This window comes from Salvelinus fontinalis, chromosome 5 (assembly GCF_029448725.1).
Source record: "Salvelinus fontinalis isolate EN_2023a chromosome 5, ASM2944872v1, whole genome shotgun sequence".
In the NCBI taxonomy this organism is placed as follows: Eukaryota; Metazoa; Chordata; class Actinopteri; order Salmoniformes; family Salmonidae; genus Salvelinus; species Salvelinus fontinalis.
Window position 1 is genome coordinate 35,360,273 of NC_074669.1, and position 18,610 is coordinate 35,378,882.

At 45.1% G+C, this 18,610-nt stretch overlaps 1 protein-coding gene and 1 long non-coding RNA gene across 7 annotated transcripts in view; both read right to left on the bottom strand.

Annotated features, from left to right (window-relative positions):
• LOC129855518 (putative tyrosine-protein phosphatase auxilin) overlaps window positions 1–18,610 on the bottom strand; it is a 68,404-nt gene that overhangs the window by 10,448 nt on the left and 39,346 nt on the right. For all 6 annotated transcript variants that reach the window (XM_055923275.1, XM_055923274.1, XM_055923271.1 and 3 more), the window contains 6 exons: window positions 17,372–17,494; window positions 16,071–16,204; window positions 11,602–11,796; window positions 11,260–11,377; window positions 3,910–3,989; window positions 3,544–3,737 (listed from right to left, as the gene is read on the bottom strand). In XM_055923275.1, coding sequence (XP_055779250.1) covers window positions 3,544–3,737; window positions 3,910–3,989; window positions 11,260–11,377; window positions 11,602–11,796; window positions 16,071–16,204; window positions 17,372–17,494 — 844 coding nt within the window. The remainder of the gene's footprint in view (window positions 1–3,543; window positions 3,738–3,909; window positions 3,990–11,259; window positions 11,378–11,601; window positions 11,797–16,070; window positions 16,205–17,371; window positions 17,495–18,610) is intronic.
• On the bottom strand, window positions 7–3,537 carry LOC129855519 (uncharacterized). Its single transcript, XR_008759517.1, has 3 exons — window positions 1,376–3,537; window positions 1,172–1,229; window positions 7–1,112 (listed from the first exon to the last, which is right to left on the bottom strand). It is a non-coding gene; the product is annotated as an uncharacterized LOC129855519 (long non-coding RNA).

Sequence of the window (18,610 nt, forward strand, 5' to 3'; positions counted from 1 at the left end):
CTACACGGGTCAGAGGACGGAGAGAGGGGAGGGGGAGAGGAGAGAGATAAGAGGAAGGTCACATCAGGAAAACGTGGTCTTCCTTTAATACATGGGTTTGCTTCCCACAAAGTATTCTACAGGAGAACAGGAAATATAACTTTGCTATAGGTATGCATTTTGCTAGCCACCACAGCAGAGTGACAAAGCTAATCTAACATCGCCCAGGGGATATTGCCTCTAACAAGGAGCTGATTTCCTTTAACTACAATAGCTAGTATCTCTACAATAGTTAGTATCTCTTTCCTCTCTGGAAAGGGTTCTACATTGAACTCAAAAGGGTTATACCTGGAACCAAAAAGGGGTTTTCAAAGGGTTATCCTATGGGGACAGCTGAAGAACCCTTTTAGGTTCTAGATAACACCTTTTTTAATAAGAGTGTTTTGTGGTCTCCTCTACTCCAGACCTTACCCTCCAAGTCCAGTCCCTCCATCTCATCTTGGAAGGAGAGAATGAAACCAATGTTAGGTTAAGACAGAATGTCAACCGCAGCTCTCAGTTAGCGGTGGCCATATGAGTGTCTGTCTATGTTTAGCTATCTGTGTCATTGTGCATAGTTTCCATTTGCGTGTGTACCTCGGTGCATCGGGGCATGTGTGTGTCTTGGAGCATACAGTGTGTGTACCTCTGCGTCAGCGCTTGTATCAATGCCGTGCTCATCTGTGTCCTGTTGTATGTGTATGCTGTATGTTGCATGCGTGCGTGTAAGGGTTTCCTTTTGACAACTTGACCGGGAAGATTCAAATTTACCGCCCATTTGAGAAATTTGCCGGATCCATATGCATTGGGTGCATAACCCATTAGAGCGTCCACCCACGGTGCTCAGAATGACAGAAATCACATTTAGATTGTGGTAATACATCTTAACAGAACATGCAACTCCTGTAATGAAGCAATCAATAAAACATTTTCCAAAATATAATTAGCGGGAAAACACCATTCTAAACAGTGCACCTGGGAAAACACCCTTCTAAACAGTGCACCTGGGAAAACACACTTCTAAAACAGTGCACCTGGGAAAACACCATTCTAAAACAGTGCACCTGGGAAAACACCCTTCTAAAACAGTGCACCTGGGAAAACACCCTTCTAAAACAGTGCACTGGGAAAACACCATTTTAAAACAGTGAACCTGGGAAAACACCCTTCTAAACAGTGCACCTGGGAAAACACCATTCTAAACAGTGCACCTGGGAAAAAACCCTTCTAAACAGTGCACCTGGGAAAAAACCCTTCTAAACAGTGCACCTGGGAAAACACCCTTCTAAACAGTGCACCTGGGAAAAAACCCTTCTAAACAGTGCACCTGGGAAAACACCTTTCTAAAGCAGTGCACCTGGGAAAACACCCTTCTAAAACAGTGCACTGGGAAAACACCATTTTAAAACAGTGAACCTGGGAAAACACCATTCTAAACAGTGCACCTGGGAAAACACCATTCTAAACAGTGCACCTGGGAAAACACCCTTCTAAAACAGTGCACCTGGGAAAACACCATTCTAAAACAGTGCACCTGGGAAAACACCCTTCTAAAACAGTGCACCTGGGAAAACACCCTTCTAAACAGTGCACCTGGGAAAACACCATTCTAAACTGTGCACCTGGGAAAACACCATTCTAAACTGTGCACCTTATGGCGGTTCCATACTGTACGTTAGAAACTTAGAAAGAGGGGGAACCTAAAGATGCAACAACTAGTTGCTAATATGACTAGGATTGTGAGTCTGGCTTCTGGACAGCGAAATAAAGTTGATTATGAAAATCAATACAACAGGAGAGAAATGGCATAGTGGAGGGTCCAATAGGGAAGTAAAGGGAAATACATTTTCCAAAATTATATAATTACTCCTGTCTATACAGAAATAAATAAAATACTTCACCAGAAAGCATGATTTAACCACAGAGGATTCGAGGATCATTAGCTACTTCTGAAAAAAATTGCTGTGGATTGTTTCAAACCACAAGCTCATAGGCCTATGCCCATTTGGGAAACCCGTAATTTGGGCAGCGCGCTTGGCAATATGCCTAGCTGATTATTGAGTTGCGGCTGTCAGTGATAAGCATCTCAAATATGTGAAGTTAACGTGTCTTGAGTATAATTTAAAATGTGGAAACAAGAAGGGGAGGGGTGTGTGGAGAAGATACAGTGCATTCAGAAAGTATTCAGACCCCTTGACTTTTTCCACATTTTGCTACGTTACAGTCTTATTCTAAAATGTATTCAAAAATAGTTTTTCCTCATCAATCTACACACAATACCCCATAATTACAGTGTGAAAACAGGTTTTTAGACATTTTTGCACATTTATAAAAAAGTAACTTTAGAAATACCTTATTTACATACTTTTTCAGACCCTTTGCTATGAGACTCGAAATTGAGCTATGTTGGACATGATTTGGAAAGGCACACACCTGTCTATATAAAGTCCCACAGTTGACAGTGCATGTCAGAGCAAAAACCAAGCAATGAGGTTGAAGGAATTGTGGGTAGAGCTCCGAGACAGGATTGTGTCAAGGCACAGATCTGGGGAAGGGTACCAAAACATTTCTGCAGCATTGAAGGTCCCCAAGAACATAGTGGCCTCCATCGTTCTTAAATGGAAGTTTGGAACCACCAAGACTCTTCCTAGAGCTGGCTGCCCGGCCAAATTGAGCAATCAGGGGAGAAGGGCCTTGGTCAGGGAGGTGACCAAGAACCCGATGGTCACTCTGACAGAGTTCCAGAGTTCATCTGTGGAAATGGGAGAACCTTCCAGAAGGACAACCATCTCTGCAGCACTCCACCAATCAGGCCTTTATAGTAAAGTGGCCAGATGGAAGCCACTCCTCAGTAAAAGACTCATGACAGCCCACTTGGAGTTTGCCAAAAGGCACCAAAAGGACTCTCATACCATGAGAAACAAGATTCTCTGGTTTGATGAAACCAAGATTGAAGTCTTTGGCCTGAATGCCAAACGTCATGTTTGGAGGAAACCTGGTACCATCCCTACAGTGAAGCATGGTGGTGGCAGCATCATGCTGTGGGATGTTTTTCAATGCAGGGACTGGGAGACTAGTCAGGATCGAGGGAAAGATGAACAGAACAAAGTACAGAGAGATCCTTGATGAAAACCTTCTCCAGAGCGCTCAGGACCTGACTGGGGCAAAGGTTCACCTTCCAACAGGACAACGACCCTAAGCACACAGCCAAGACAACGCAGGAGTGTCTTCGGGACAAGTCTCTGAATGTCCTTGAGTGGCCTAGCCAGAGCCTGGACTTGAACCCGATCGAACATCTCTGGAGAGAGGATTTTTATTTTTTGGATCGGCCAAAAGCCGGCAATTGCAGGCTAACGAAAACCCTGGTGTGTGTATCTGTGTGAACATCTTTGCCTGTGTCTGTGTGTGTGTGTGTTTCCATCTGGACTCACACAGTGTATCTGTGACTGTCAGTATATATGTGTGTCCATCTGTCCCGCGTGCCTCTGCCTGTGTGTCTGTGTGTTGTCCACCCCTCTACCCTACCTGCGATGGCGAGGGCGTCCTGGTGCTCTTGGTGACATGAGAACAGCACGTTGGGGATCAGGTCTTTATTAGGGAACTGTTCCCAGGGAGGGGTCAGGTCCTTCTGCTTGTCTGTACCCTCCACCTCAATGTCCACCAGCACATGGAACAGTTGGGGGTACTTCTCTGGAGAGTCACACGCATCCAGCTCCGGCCTAGACAGGTGTGTGTGTGTGGTGTGTGTCAGATAGAGAGTTAGTTAGTTCTTCATTCACTTTTTCAAGAGCCACGTCCATATCATGACATACGCTGACATAAAAAACAATATCAAGTATTTCACATATTAATGCTTCACAGGTACAGATGACATAGGAGAGAGTCGCTCACTTTGTAAACTTTAACACGGTTGTCCCTGGAGCGATGAAGCCTGTGTGGAACTGGATCTGGAGTATCTGAGTGTTGGACACCTGCAAATATCAACCAGCAATCACATAGTTAGATTCAGGAAGTGAAAGTCTTCTCAAACAATGACACTGTGGAGACTTCTAATTTAGTCTGAATGCATTAGTGCTTTGTTTATGTTCCTTCAGGTTCACACAATCCCTCCGATTAGGTGGTAATCCCTCCTTGTGTGTCAACGTGTCAGAGTGTGACAGTATCTTCCGGAGCGTAATCTCGGTCTGTAAATGCAAATGTATCAGGATACGGTCTCATAAAATCAGAGCTCACAGGAACTCCCATAGTATAGCATATCATCATCTGTGAGGGTCAGTCTTTTCATATATATATATTATACAGTGCCTTTGGAAAGTATTCAAACCCCTTGACTTTTTCCACATTTTGTTACGTTACAGCCTTATTCTGAAATTGAGTAAATTGTTTTTCCCCCCATTAATCTATACACAATACCCAATAATGACAAAAACACATTTTTAGAAATGTTCGCAAATTTATTACAATTAAAAACCTGAAATATCACATGTACATTAATATTCAGACCCTGTACTTTGTTTAAGCCCCTTTGGCGGCGATTACAGCCTCAAGTCTTCTTAGGTATGACACTACAAGCTTGGCACACCTGTATTTGGGGAGTTTCTCCCATTCTTCTCTGCAGATCCTCTCAAGCTCTGTCAGGTTGGATGGGGAGCGTCGCTGCACAGCTAGTTTCATGTCTCTCCAGAGAGCTTAGATCGGGTTCAAGTCCAGGCTCTGGCTGGGCCACTCAAGGACATTCAGAGACTTGACCCGAAGCCACTCCTGCATTGTCTTGGCCGTGTGCTTAGAAATGTATTGTTACCCTTCCCCAGATCTGTGCCTTGACACAGTCCTGTCTCTGAGCTCTATGGACAATTCCTTCGACCTCATGGCTCTGACATGCACTGTCAACTGTGGGACCTTATATAGGCAAGTGTGTGCCTTTTCAAATGATGTCCAATCAATTGAATTTACCGGAGATGGACTCCAATCAAGTTGTAGAAACATCTCAAGGATGATCAAAGGAAACAGGATGCATCTGAGCTCAATTTCAGTCTCATAGCAAATGGTCTGAATACTTATGTAAATGAGGTATTTATGTTTTCCATTTTGTCATAATTTGTCATAATTTGGTATTGTGTGTAGAGAGGATTTTTATTTATTTCATCCATTTTAGAATAAGGCTGTAACGTAACAAAATGTGGAAAAGGTCAAGGGGTATGAATACTTTCTGAAGGCAGTGTATATGTATATACAGTTGAAATAGGAAGTGTACATACACTTAGAGTTAAAACTAGTTTTTCAACCACTCCACAAATTTCTTGTTAACAAACTATAGTTTTGGCAGGTCGGTTAGGACATCTACTTTGTGCATGTCACAAGTAATTTTTCCAACAATTGTTTACAGACAGACAAAAGCCTCCCCCTTTTTCCTCCAAACATAACGATGGTCGTTACGGCCAAACAGTTCTATTTTTGTTTCATCAGACCAGAGGACATTTCTCCAAAAAGTACAATCTTTGTCCCCATGTGCAGTTGCAAACCGTAGTCTGGCTTTTTAATGGCGGTTTTGGAGCAGTGGCTTCTTCCTTGCTGAACGGCCTTTCAGGTTATGTCGATATAGGACTCGTTTTATTGTGGATATAGATATTTTTGTACCTGTTTCCTCCAGCATCTTCACAAGGTCCTTTGCTGTTGTTCTGGGACTGATTTGCACTTTTCGCACCAAAGTATGTTCATCTCTAGGAGACAGAATGCGTCTCCTTCCTGAGTGGTATGACGGCTGCGTGGTATCATGGTGTTTATACTTGCATACTATTGTTTGTACAGATGAACGTGGTACCTTCAGGCGTTTGGAAATTGCTCCCAAGGATGAGACTTATGGAGGTCTACAATTCTTTTTCTGAGGTCTTGGCTAATTTCTTTGGATTTTTCCATGATGTCAAGCAAAGAGGCAATGAGTTCGAAGGTATGCCTTGAAATACATCCACAGGTACACCTCCAATTGACTCAAATGATGTCAATTAGCATATCAGAAGTTTCTAAAGCCATGATATCATTTTCTGGAATTTTCCAAGCTGTTTAAAGGCACAGTCAACTTAGTGTATGTAAACTTCTGACCCACAGGAATTGTGATACAGTGAATTATAAGTGAAAAAATCTGTAAACAATTGTTGGAAAAATGACTTGTGTCATGCACTAAGTACATGCCCTAACCGACTTGCCAAAACTACAGTTTGTTAACAAGAAATGTGTGGATAGGTTGAAAAACAAGTTTTAATGACTCTGACCTAAGTGTATGTAAACTTCCGACTTCAACTGTATATACACTGCTCAAAAAAATAAAGGGAACACTTAAACAACACAATATAACTCCAAGTCAATCACACTTCTGTGAAATCAAACTGTCCACTTAGGAAGCAACACTGATTGACAATAAATTTCACATGCTGTTGTGCAAATGGAATAGACAAAAGGTGGAAATTATAGGCAATTTGCAAGACACCCCCAAAACAGGAGTGATTCTGCAGGTGGTGACCACAGACCACTTCTCAGTTCCTATGCTTCCTGGCTGTCACGCCCTGGCCTTATTATTCTTTGTTTTCTTGATTATTTTAGTTAGGTCAGGGTGTGACATGGGTAATGTTTATGTTTTGTTGGTTTTGGATGTTTATTTGGTAAAGGGGTTATGGGGTGTAAAATATGGTTTTGTGTTTAGTGTAGATGTCTAGCGTTGTTTATGTTGGTGAGTGATCTAGAAGAGTCTATGGTTACCTGAATGAGTTCCCAATTAGAGACAGCTGATGTCGGTTGTCTCTGATTGGGAGCCTTATTTAGGGTAGCCATAGGCTCTCATTAATTGTGGGTAATTGTCTATGTCAGAACGTTTGTAGCCTGTCTGTCTATGCACAACGTTTGTAGCTTCACGGTCGTTTTGTTATTTTGTATAGTTTTGTTAAAGTGTTTCGTGTCGTGTTCATCTTCGTCTTTTAAATAAAGAAAGAGAAGATGTATTCATATCCAGCTGCGCCTTGGTCCTCATTCTCTCCAGTACACGATCGTGACAGAATTACCCACCTTAGGACCAAGCGGCATGGAAGGCGGCAACAGGACCTACCACCAAAGGATTTCTGGAGTTGGGAGGAAATTCTAGACGGGAGAGGACCCTGGTCACAGCCAGGGGAATATCACTGCCCCAAGGCAGGGATAGAGGCAGCAAGGCGACACGGGAGGAAGCCCAAGAGACAGCACAAAAAAATTTTTGGAGGGGGGCACTTGGAGCAGTCGGCGAAGTTGAGGGGTGAGTCTGAGTGTGTCGAGGAATTATTGGACAGATTGGAGGAGAGTGAACGAAGGGGAGATTATGTGACATTCGAAGAGTTGTTGACGAAATTGGAGGAGAGTGAAGAGAGAGAGCTGTTGGTTTGGCAGAGTATGCAATGCATTCTACCTGAGGAGCGTATTAGCTGTCCGATGCCACCTGTGTCAGTTCCTCGTACTCAGCCTGAAACTCGTGTTAAAGTTCCGGAAGATTTGATGCCGGCTATACACACCAGGTCTCCAGTCCACCTTCACAACCCGGTGTGTCCTGTTTCTACTTTGTGCACTCATCCTGAGATGCATGTCCCCAGCCCTGTACCACTAGTTCCGGCACCAAGCACTAGGTCTAAGGTGCGTCCTCAGAGCCCTTTACGCACTGTTCCTGCTCCCCGTACTAGCTTTGAGGTGCGTGTTTCCAGCCCATTACCACCAGTGCCTACACCACGCATCAAGCTTCCTGGGTGTCTCCAGAGCCCTGTTGTTCCTCCACGTACTAGCCCTGTGGTGCGTGTCTCCAGCACATTACCACCAGTGCCTACACCACGCACCAAGCCCTCTGTGTGTTTCCAGAGTCCTGTACGCACTGTTCCTTCTCCCCGTACTCGCCCTGATGTGCGGGTCCTCAGCCCGGTACCACCTGTACCGGTACCACGCACAAGGCCTATAGTACGCCTTGAGAGTTCAGTGTGCCCTGTTGCTGCTCCCCGCATTAGCCCTGAGATGCGTGTCCCCAGTCCGGTACCACCAGTTCCGGCCCCACGCACTAGGCCTAATGTGCGTTCCCAGGGTCCAGTATGCCCTGTTGCTGCTCCCCGCATTAGCCCTGAGATGCGTGTCCCCAGTCCGGTACCACCAGTTCCGGCCCCACGCACTAGGCCTAATGTGCGTTCCCAGGGTCCAGTATGCCCTGTTCCTGCTCCCCGCACTAGCCCTGAGATGCGTGTCCCCAGCCCGGTGCCACCAGTCCCGGCACCACACACCAGGCCTACAGTGCGCCTCAGCCGGCAGGAGTCTGCCGTCTGCACAGCGATGACTGAACTGCCCGTCTCCCCAGCGCCATCTGAGCCATCCGTCTCCCCAGCGCCATCTGAGCCATCCGTCTCCCCAGCGCCATCTGAGCCATCCGTCTGCAATGAGCCTGCAAAGCCGCCCGTCTGCCATGAGCCTGCAAAGCCGCCCGTCTGCCATGAGCCCACTGAGCCGTCCGCCAGACAGGAGCCGCTAGAGCCGCCAGCCAGACAGGAGCCGCTAGAGCCGTCCGTCAGACAGGATCTGCCAGAGCCGCCAACCAGACAGGATCTGCCAGAGCCGCCAACCAGACAGGATCTGCCAGAGCCGCCAACCAGACAGGAGCAGCCAGATCCGTCAGCTAGCCATGAGCAGCCAGATCCGTCAGCTAGCCATGAGCAGCCAGATCCGTCAGCTAGCCATGAGCAGCCAGATCCGTCAGCTAGCCATGAGCAGCCAGATCCGTCAGCTAGCCATGAGCAGCCAGATCCGTCAGCTAGCCATGAGCAGCCAGATCCGTCAGCTAGCCATGAGCAGCCAGATCCGTCAGCTAGCCATGAGCAGCCAGATCCGTCAGCTAGCCATGAGCAGCCAGATCCGTCAGCTAGCCATGAGCAGCCAGATCCGTCAGCCAGCCATGAGCAGCCAGATCCGTCAGCCAGCCATGAGCAGCCAGATCCGTCAGCCAGCCATGAGCAGCCAGATCCGTCAGCCAGCCATGAGCAGCCAGATCAGTTAGCCAGCCATGAGCAGCCAGATCTGTCAGCCAGCCATGGGCTGTCCCTCAGTCCGGAGCTGCAGTCCCTCAGTCCGGAGCTGCAGTCCCTCAGTCCGGAACTGCCATTCCTCAGTCCGGAGCTGCCCCTTACCCTGGAGCTGCCCCTTCCCCTGGTGCTGCCCCTTACCCTGGTGCTGCCCCTTACCCTGGTGCTGCCCCTTACCCTGGTACTGTCCCTGACCCTAGTACTGCCCCTGACCCTGGTACTGCCCCTGACCCTGGTACTGCCTCTTACCCTGGTACTGTCCCTTAGTCTGGAACTGCCCCTGAATGCAATGGGGTTAATGTGGAGGGGGGTCGTTTGGAGGAAGCCTAGGAGGTGGTCAGGTACTGTGGTGACGTGGGGACTACGACCAGAGCCGGAGCCGCCACCGTGGAGGGGAGCCCACCCAGACCCTCCCCTAGACTGTGTATGGTGCGCCCGGAGTTCGCGCCTCAAGGGGGGGGTTATGTCACGCCCTGGCCTTATTATTCTTTGTTTTCTTGATTATTTTAGTTAGGTCAGGGTGTGACATGGGTAATGTTTATGTTTTGTTGGTTTTGGATGTTTATTTGGTAAAGGGGTTATGGGGTGTAAAATATGGTTTTGTGTTTAGTGTAGATGTCTAGCGTTGTTTATGTTGGTGAGTGATCTAGAAGAGTCTATGGTTACCTGAATGAGTTCCCAATTAGAGACAGCTGATGTCGGTTGTCTCTGATTGGGAGCCTTATTTAGGGTAGCCATAGGCTCTCATTAATTGTGGGTAATTGTCTATGTCAGAACGTTTGTAGCCTGTCTGTCTATGCACAACGTTTGTAGCTTCACGGTCGTTTTGTTATTTTGTATAGTTTTGTTAAAGTGTTTCGTGTCGTGTTCATCTTCGTCTTTTAAATAAAGAAAGAGAAGATGTATTCATATCCAGCTGCGCCTTGGTCCTCATTCTCTCCAGTACACGATCGTGACACTGGCTGATGTTTTGGTCACTTTTTAATGCTGGCGGTGCTCTCACTCTAGAGGTAGCATGAGACCGAGTCTACAACCCACACAAGTGGCTCAGGTAGTGCAGTTCATCCGGGATGGCACATCAATGCGAACTGTGGCAAAAAGGTTTGCTGTGTCTGTCAGCGTAGTGTCCAGAGCATGCAGGCGCTACCAGGAGACAGGCCAGTACATCAGGAGACGTGGAGGAGGCCGTAGGAGGGCAACAACCCAGCAGCAGGACCGCTACCTCCGCCTTTGTGCAAGGAGGTGCACTGCCAGAGCCCTGCAAAATGACCTCCAGCAGGCCTGACAGACACAGCAAACCTTTTTGCCACAGTTCGCATTGATGTGCCATCCCGGATGAGCTGCACTACCTGAGCCACTTGTGTGGGTTGTAGACTCCGTCTCATGCTACCTCTAGAGTGAGAGCACCGCCAGCATTAAAAAGTGACCAAAACATCAGCCAGGAAGCATAGGAACTGAGAAGTGGTCTGTGGTCACCACCTGCAGAATCACTCCTGTTTTGGGGGGTGTCTTGCAAATTGCCTATAATTTCCACCTTTTGTCTATTCCATTTGCACAACAGCATGTGAAATTTATTGTCAATCAGTGTTGCTTCCTAAGTGGACAGTTTGATTTCACAGAAGTGGGATTGACTTGGAGTTACATTGTGTTGTTTAAGTGTTCCCTTTATTTTTTTGAGCAGTGTATATTTAAAACATACAATCTACCTGCCATGAAGCCGCATAACATTACATTACATTCAATCATCCAGCAGACACTCCCATCCAGAGCGACCCACAGGAGCAACCAGAGCGACCCCCCCCCAACCCCCCACCCTCCCCCCAAGCCAAAATCCCCTTTCAACCCAACCAAAACCACCATCCACCCAATGTTGGTAATAACCAACAAATAAAGAGAGAGAAATGAAGGAAAACAACTATGCAAAAACAAAAGCCATCATGGATAGCAAAAGTCAAAACAGTAAGGCCAACTGTATGCATTTGTGTGTATATGTGGCACTATTTACATGTGCGTATGTGTGTGTGTGTCCTTGTGTATGCACATCTGTGCGTTTAAATGCGAGTGTGTGTGTGTGTATGCAGGTGTACACGCGTACAAGCGCTTGTGTGGCATCAGCCTCAGGCAAACAGTGTGTCAGTGTTGTGTTAGCATGCTAGGCCTTACACTGTACCTTGGCCTGCAGTCGTCCTCCTATGGTGTTCCTCATATGATAGACAGAGATGACCACATCACCCTGGACATTGACACCTAGAGGGAAGACCACCTTCCCATCCTGGACCCTGTGCTCTCTGAGAAAGGGGGGGGGGGGGGGGGGGGGGGGTGAGAGAGAGACAGACAGAAAGAAGGAGAAAGAGAAAAAGAGAGAGGTAGTCAGAGATGGTGTGTGTGTATGTGTTTCCGACTCAGTGCACTAGATAATCCAGTCATGAGGATCCAGGATTAACAAAATCAGGTGACAATCCAGGTCTTTGTGTGTCCGTCTGTCTTTATCTGTGTCTGCATCTGTGCCTACCGCATCCTCTCATAGTCCTGTGCTGTAGAAAAGATCTTAGTCTCCCCTATGAGGACCTCACAGAAAGGTCTGCAGCCGATGCGTTGTTTGTTGAAGCAGGGCACTGGACTCATGGTGACCGCCTTGACCACCAGGGGCTTTGAGTGTGGCAGGGAGGGCTTCTCTGATACCATACTGCACACATAGCCTATGTACCTGGAGACGTGAGAGAGAAAGAGTATGTCACGTTACACACATGAAACTCCCCTAAGCGCTGAGTACTGCCTAAAAACAAACATTGTCTATGTACATTAATACAGGGGATAAGATATTTTTGTGCTCAAAATTCACAAAGCTATCCCTCTTAAAGTTATATACTTGAAATCGCTGCTATGTGTGGATGTTCTTGCATAAAAAGCATTCCCATCTTCAAAAACACAACGTCAAATCACCAACAAAGATGATGCTTGGTTTCCACTGTCCTTATACACCAGTCTCTCTCTTTTTGCACTGAAGAATGAAGGAGTCTTTGTTATAGAGAGGCAGCTTTGTGGTCAAGCGGCTGGCTGTGTGGGTGTTAGGTCACCAAGGAGGGGTGTGTGTGTTGCGGCGGCTCAGCCAATCGGAAAATAAATAGGCTCGTAAAGGATTTAGGAGGGCAATGGAGGGGGAGGAGAAAGGAGGAGGGAGGTTTTTATGTTCATCCATCCAAACATGACCAAACCCAAAGTCGGGGAAGAGAAGACTGTTTACAGTGCCTTCAGGAAGTATTTACACCCCTTGACTTTTTCCACATTTTGTTGTATTACAGTCTGAATTCAAAATACTCACTAATGTCAAAGTGGAATTATGTTTTTCAAAAATAATTACAAATTAATTTAGAATGAAAACTGAAATGTCTTGAGTCAATAAGTATTCAACCCCTTTTTGGCAAGCCTAAATACAGTTGATGTCGGAGGTTTACATACACCTTAGCCAAATACATTTAAACTCAGTTTTTCACAATTACTGACATTTAATCCTAGTAAAAATTCCCTGTCTTAGGTCAGTTGGGTCAGTCACCACTTCATTTTAAGAATGTGAAATGTCAGAATAATAGTAGAGAGAATGATTTATTTCAGCTTTTATTTATTTCATCACATTCCCAGTGGGTCAGAAGTTTACATACACTCAATTAGTATTTGGTAGCATTGCCTTCAAATTGTTTAACTTGGGTCAAACGTTTCAGGTAGCCTTCCACAAGCTTCCCACAATAAGTTGGGTGAATTTTGGCCCATACCTCCTAACAGAGCTGGTGTAACTGAGTTAGGTTTGTAGGCCTCCTTCCTCGTACACACCTTTTCAGTTCTGCCCACAAATGTTCTATAGGACTGAGGTCAGGGCTTTGTGATGGCCACTCCAATACCTTGACTTTGTTGTCCTTACGCCATTTTGCCACAACTTTGGAAGTATGCTTGGGGTCATTGTCCATTTGGAAGACCCATTTGCGACCAAGCTTTAACTTCCTGACTGATGTCTTGAGATGTTGCTTCAATATATCCACATTATTTTCCTCCCTCATGATGCCATCTATTTTGTGAAGATATTTTTGTACCTGTTTCCTCCAGCATTTTCACAAGGTCCTTTGCTGTTGTTCTGGGACTGATTTGCACTTTTCGCACCAACGTACATTCATCTCTAGGAAAAAGAGCGCGTCTCCTTCCTGAGCGGGATGACGGCTGCGTGGTCTCATGGTGTTTATACTTGCGTACTATTGTTTGTACAGATGAACGCCGTACCTTCAGGCATTTGGAAATTGCTCCCAAGGATGAACCAGACTTGTGGAGGTCTACAATTATTTTTCTGAGGTCTTGGCTGATTTCTTTTGATTTTCCCATGATGTCAAGCAAATGCACTGAGTTCGAAGGTAGGCCTTGAAATAAATCCACAGGTACACCTCAAATTGACTCAGGCTAATTTACATAACTTATCAGAAGCTTCTGAAGCCATGAGAATTTTCAGGAATTTTCCAAGCTGTTTAAAGGCACAGTCAAGTTCGTGTATGTAAACTTCTGACCCACAGGAATTGTGATACAGTGAATTATAAGTGAAATAATTTGTCTGTAAACAATTGTTGGAAACATTACTGGTGTCGTGCACAAAGTAGATGTCCTAACTGACTTGCAAAAACTATAGTTTGTTAACAAGAAATGTGTTAAGTGGTTGAAGGTTGAAAAACGAGTTTTAATGACTCCAACCTAAGTGTATGTAAACTTCTGACTTCAACTGTTAAATGCAGGAGGTAAATTGTGCTTAACACATAAGTTGCAGGGACACACACTGTGCGCAATAATAGTGTTTAACGCACTGCATCGCAGTGCTAGCTGCGCCACCAGAGTCTCTGGGTTCGTGCCCAGGGTCTGTCGCAGCCGGCCGCGACCGGGAGGTCCGTGGGGCGACGCACAATTGGGCTAGCGTCGTCCAGGTTAGGGAGGGTTTGGCCGGTAGGGATTTCCTTGTCTCATCGCGCTCCAGCGACTCCTGTGGCGGGCCGGGCGCAGTGCGCGCTAACCAAGTCGGCCAGGTGCACGGTGTTTCCTCCGACACATTGGTGCGGCTGGCTTCCGGGTTGGAGGCGCGCTGTGTTAAGAAGCAGTGCGGCTTGGTTGGGTTGTGCTTCCGAGGACGCATGGCTTTCGACCTTCGTCTCTCCCGAGCCCGTACGGGAGTTGTAGCGATGAGACAAGATAGTAATTACTAGCGATTGGATACCACGAAAATTGGGGAGAAAAGGGGATAAAATAAAAAAAAAATAAAAAAAAATAGTGTTTAACATGATTTTTGAATGACTACCTCATCTCTGTACCCCACACATACAATTATCTGTAAGGTCCCTCAGCCGAGCAGGAAATTTCAAACACAAATTCCAAACACAAATTCAACCACAAAGACCAGGGAGGTTTTCCAATGCCTTACAAAGAAAGGCACCTTTTGGTATAGCAGATGGGTAAAAAATAGCAGACATTGAATTTCCCTTTGATTATGGTGAAGTTATTAATTACACTCTTGATGGTGTATCTGTCACGGTGCTGATAAGCGACGGACCAAGGCGCAGCGTTTCCTGAGTTCCACATATTTATTTAAAGTGAAACTTCTTAAACCAAAACAATAAACAAGCAACACACCGTGACTACATGGTGCAACAAGCCCCAACACAAACAATATCCCACAAACACAGGTGGGAAAAAATGGCTACCTAAATATGATCCCCAATTAGAGGCAACGATTACCAGCTGCCTCTGATTGGGAGCCATACAAAACACCAACATAGAATATTTGAACTAGAACACCCCCTAGTCACGCCCTGACCTAATACACCATAGAGAACGAAGGGCTCTCTATGGTCAGGGAGTGACAGTATCAATACACCCAGCCACTACAGAGATATAGGCGTCCTTCCTGACTCAGTTGCCGGAGAGGAAGAAAACTGCTCAGGGATTTCACCATGTTTAATGGCTGTGATAGGAGAAAACTGTGGATGGATCAACCTACATTGTAGTTGCTCCACAATACTAACCTAATTGATAGAGTGAAAAGGAAGCCTGTACAGAATAAAAATATGCTAAAACATGCATCTTGTTTGCAACAAGGCACTATAGTAATACCCTTTTTTTGGGGGCAAAGCAATTAACTTGAGCACAAAGTGTTATGTTTGGGGCAAATCCAATACAACACATTACTGAGTACCACTCTCCATATTTTCAAGCATAGTGGTGGTTGCATTATGTTACGGGTATGCTTGTAACCTTTAAGAACTGGGGAGTTTTTCAGGATAAGAAACGGAATGGCACTAAGCACATACAAAATCCTAGATGAAAACCAGCTTCATTCTGCTTTCTACCAGACGCTGGGAGATTAATTCACCTTTCAGCGAGGCAATAACCTAAAACACAAGGCCAAATCTACACTGGAGTTGCTTACCAAGAAGACAGTGAATGTTCCTGAGTGGACAAGTTACAGTTTCTACTTGAAAATCTATGGCAAGACCTGAAAATGCTTTTCTAGCCAGGATCAACAACCAATTTGACAGATCTTGAAGAATTTTGAAAAGAATAATGGGCAAATGTTGCACAATAAGTGTGGAACCCTCTTAGAGACTCACAGCTGTAATCACTGCCAAACGGGGTTCTACAAAGTATTGACTCAGGGGTGTAAATACTTACGTAAACAAGATATTTCTGTATTTCATTATCAATTATGACATTTTCAAAAATTTCTAAAAACATGTTTTCACTTAATCATTATGGGCTATTGTGTGTAGATGGGTGAGAAAAAAAAATTCATCCATTTTGAATTCAGGCTGTAACACAACAAAATGTGGAATAAGACAAGGGGTATGAATACCTTCTGAAGATCATTTTATTTTACTTTGCTAATCTTGTGTTTTCCATTGAAATTAACGGCAATCAATCAGTATAAACACAGGCACACACACACACACACACACGCACCTCCGGTGTGAGGGCCAGAGGCCTGAGCCGGGTCTCTTGGCGCTGAGTAGCTGCATGGCGGGCACAGGGTTGCTGAAGAGGTGGCAAAAGCAGAACATGGCACAGACCAGCACACCCGAGGGAGCACGCCCATCCTTAAGAGGGTGAATGAGAGAGCAGTACCGGTAGATGAAAAAAAGTTGCAGCAAGCTTTACAGTGCATCACTTCACACAACTCAATGCATGATTCCTAAAAACTAGGAGAGCCATTCCATGTTTCCTGTGCATGGCCAATATCTGTAGACTGGTCCCTGATCTGTTTTTGCTGGGACAAGGAGTTGTGTTTTCAGCCCCACATCTACTTATTCCTCCACAAGCCCTAAACAGGGACTCCACACGCAGAGTTTATCACGTATCTGCTGCCACTGTGAGTGTTAGTAAACAGACGGTATATAAATAGATTTCCTGTCTCTTTTTGTTTAATAAACATATCCAGAGTTATAAATACATTCTTGCTTCAACGCAACATTCAAGTTTTTGGAAAAGATTTTGAAGAACTCTCATAAATACTCAAAGTGACTGCTCAACGCCGATAAACTTGCCAAGCACAATAAAATCACACACGGCAAGATGGAAAGTATTCCATTCCATAGTCATAGTCTACTGTAGTACTTAAGTCAAATATGTACAGCACACCTCTAAATATGTATACTTTCTCTACCCATAATTATTTTGCTACAGCAAACGGACAATCAGGTTTTTGTCGTTATATTCTACTGTAGTCCACAATTGTTCTCTTGTCTCTTGAACACAGAGACCATCTGTCTTTGCTAAAGGTCTGCAATGCCAGTGAAATAGCTCAGTGGAAACTGAAGCTGAAACAGCAGCCTAAGTACTCCAAGCTGTGTTTCCCTTGGACGTCAGGCAGTCCCGCAAACCCAGGACAAACCCAAAACAAACCCAGGACGGGAGGGAGGAAACAATAGAAGGAGGAGGGTGAGGAGATGGATGGAAGAGATGGGGAGAGAGAGGAATGGTGTGTAAACAAGAAAGAAGTGAGGATGAGTGTGAATGAGATTCACTTTTGTATATTATCTACTTCACTTGCTTTGGCAATGTTAACATATGTTTCCCACGCCAATAAAGCACCTTGAATTGTATTGAATTGAATGATGGTTTCTCAGGACAGAGGCAACAATAAGAAGGGAAGGAGAAGGGCGTAGGAGATGGAGAGAAAGGAATGGCGTGTAAACAAGAGAAGAGGTACAGAGGAAAAACGACAGTGTGAAGAAGATGAATAAGAACTTTGGGTCTGGTCTTACCGAGCAGGTGATGACACACACATTCTTGGGGTTCTGTTTGAGCCAGTTGTGCATGTTCTTACACACCGCAAACAGATTGTGCAGGCTTGGAGCCTGGCGGGACGGCCAGTTACACTCCGAGACCTGGAGGGAGGGGGGAGACAGAGAGAAGGGAGGGAGAGAGAGAGTGGGGAGAGAAGGGGGTGAAGAGAGAGAGAAATAGAGATTATTTGTGACCCCCTTGCGGTGGCAGCAACATGTGCACAAATCACGAGGTACCATGATGAGTCACGTAATTACAATGACATTACCAGAGAGAGAGAAAGAGAGCCATTTTGAAGTCACAGTTTCCCCCAATACACTACTATCTGCATGAGCAGAGGAAACCGCAGACTGCACAGCCATTTCAGCTGCATTGTACCAGTGAATGAGCAGAGTCTGAGCTCAGGAGGATAGTAGTGACTTTAGACTTGAATGTTAGAATCCTTCATTGAAACAACAACAAACAATCCCCGCCTCTGTTTTGGTAAAAAAAAACGGAGAGATGGGCCTGGAGAAATGTAATCACTCTTGAATTTATCGACAGAGGTATGGATGCAAGGAATATCAATCAACGATACAGTATCAACGGTATAGAATTAAACTATGTTTTGAGGCTATACAATGTTTGTTTCCATTTGCATGGTTTACAAACAATGGAGTCAAACAAGCTAATGCTATGGGTTCTGATGGGCTACGACAGTTGAACTAAGCCCATTAGGCATTTTATAAATGATACTCTTCAAGAATCAATGGGTATCTATCATTAATTTATGTAAAAAAAAAAATGGATGTAGCAGCTAAGGATTTCACATGAGGCCTATTTCACATGATTTCACATGAGGCCTATTTCACATGATTTCACATGAGGCCTATTTCACATGATTTCACATGAGGCCTATTTCACATGATTTCACATGAGGCCTATTTCACATGATTTCACATGAGGCCTATTTCACATGATTTCACATGAGGCCTATTTCACATGATTTCACATGAGGCCTATTTCACATGATTTCACATGAGGCCTATTTCACATGATTTCACATGATATGCCTAAATAATAACCACTACGCTAATAAATAAACAAGTTTTTCTTTCGATTATTTAATTACCTAAAGCATGTTATTTCAAGTTATCCTTTTGGAGTGCAACATCACATTGTTAAAAAAAGATTAGATGGGCAACTGAAGGCATCTAGGGCTTATGTTAACTTTGATT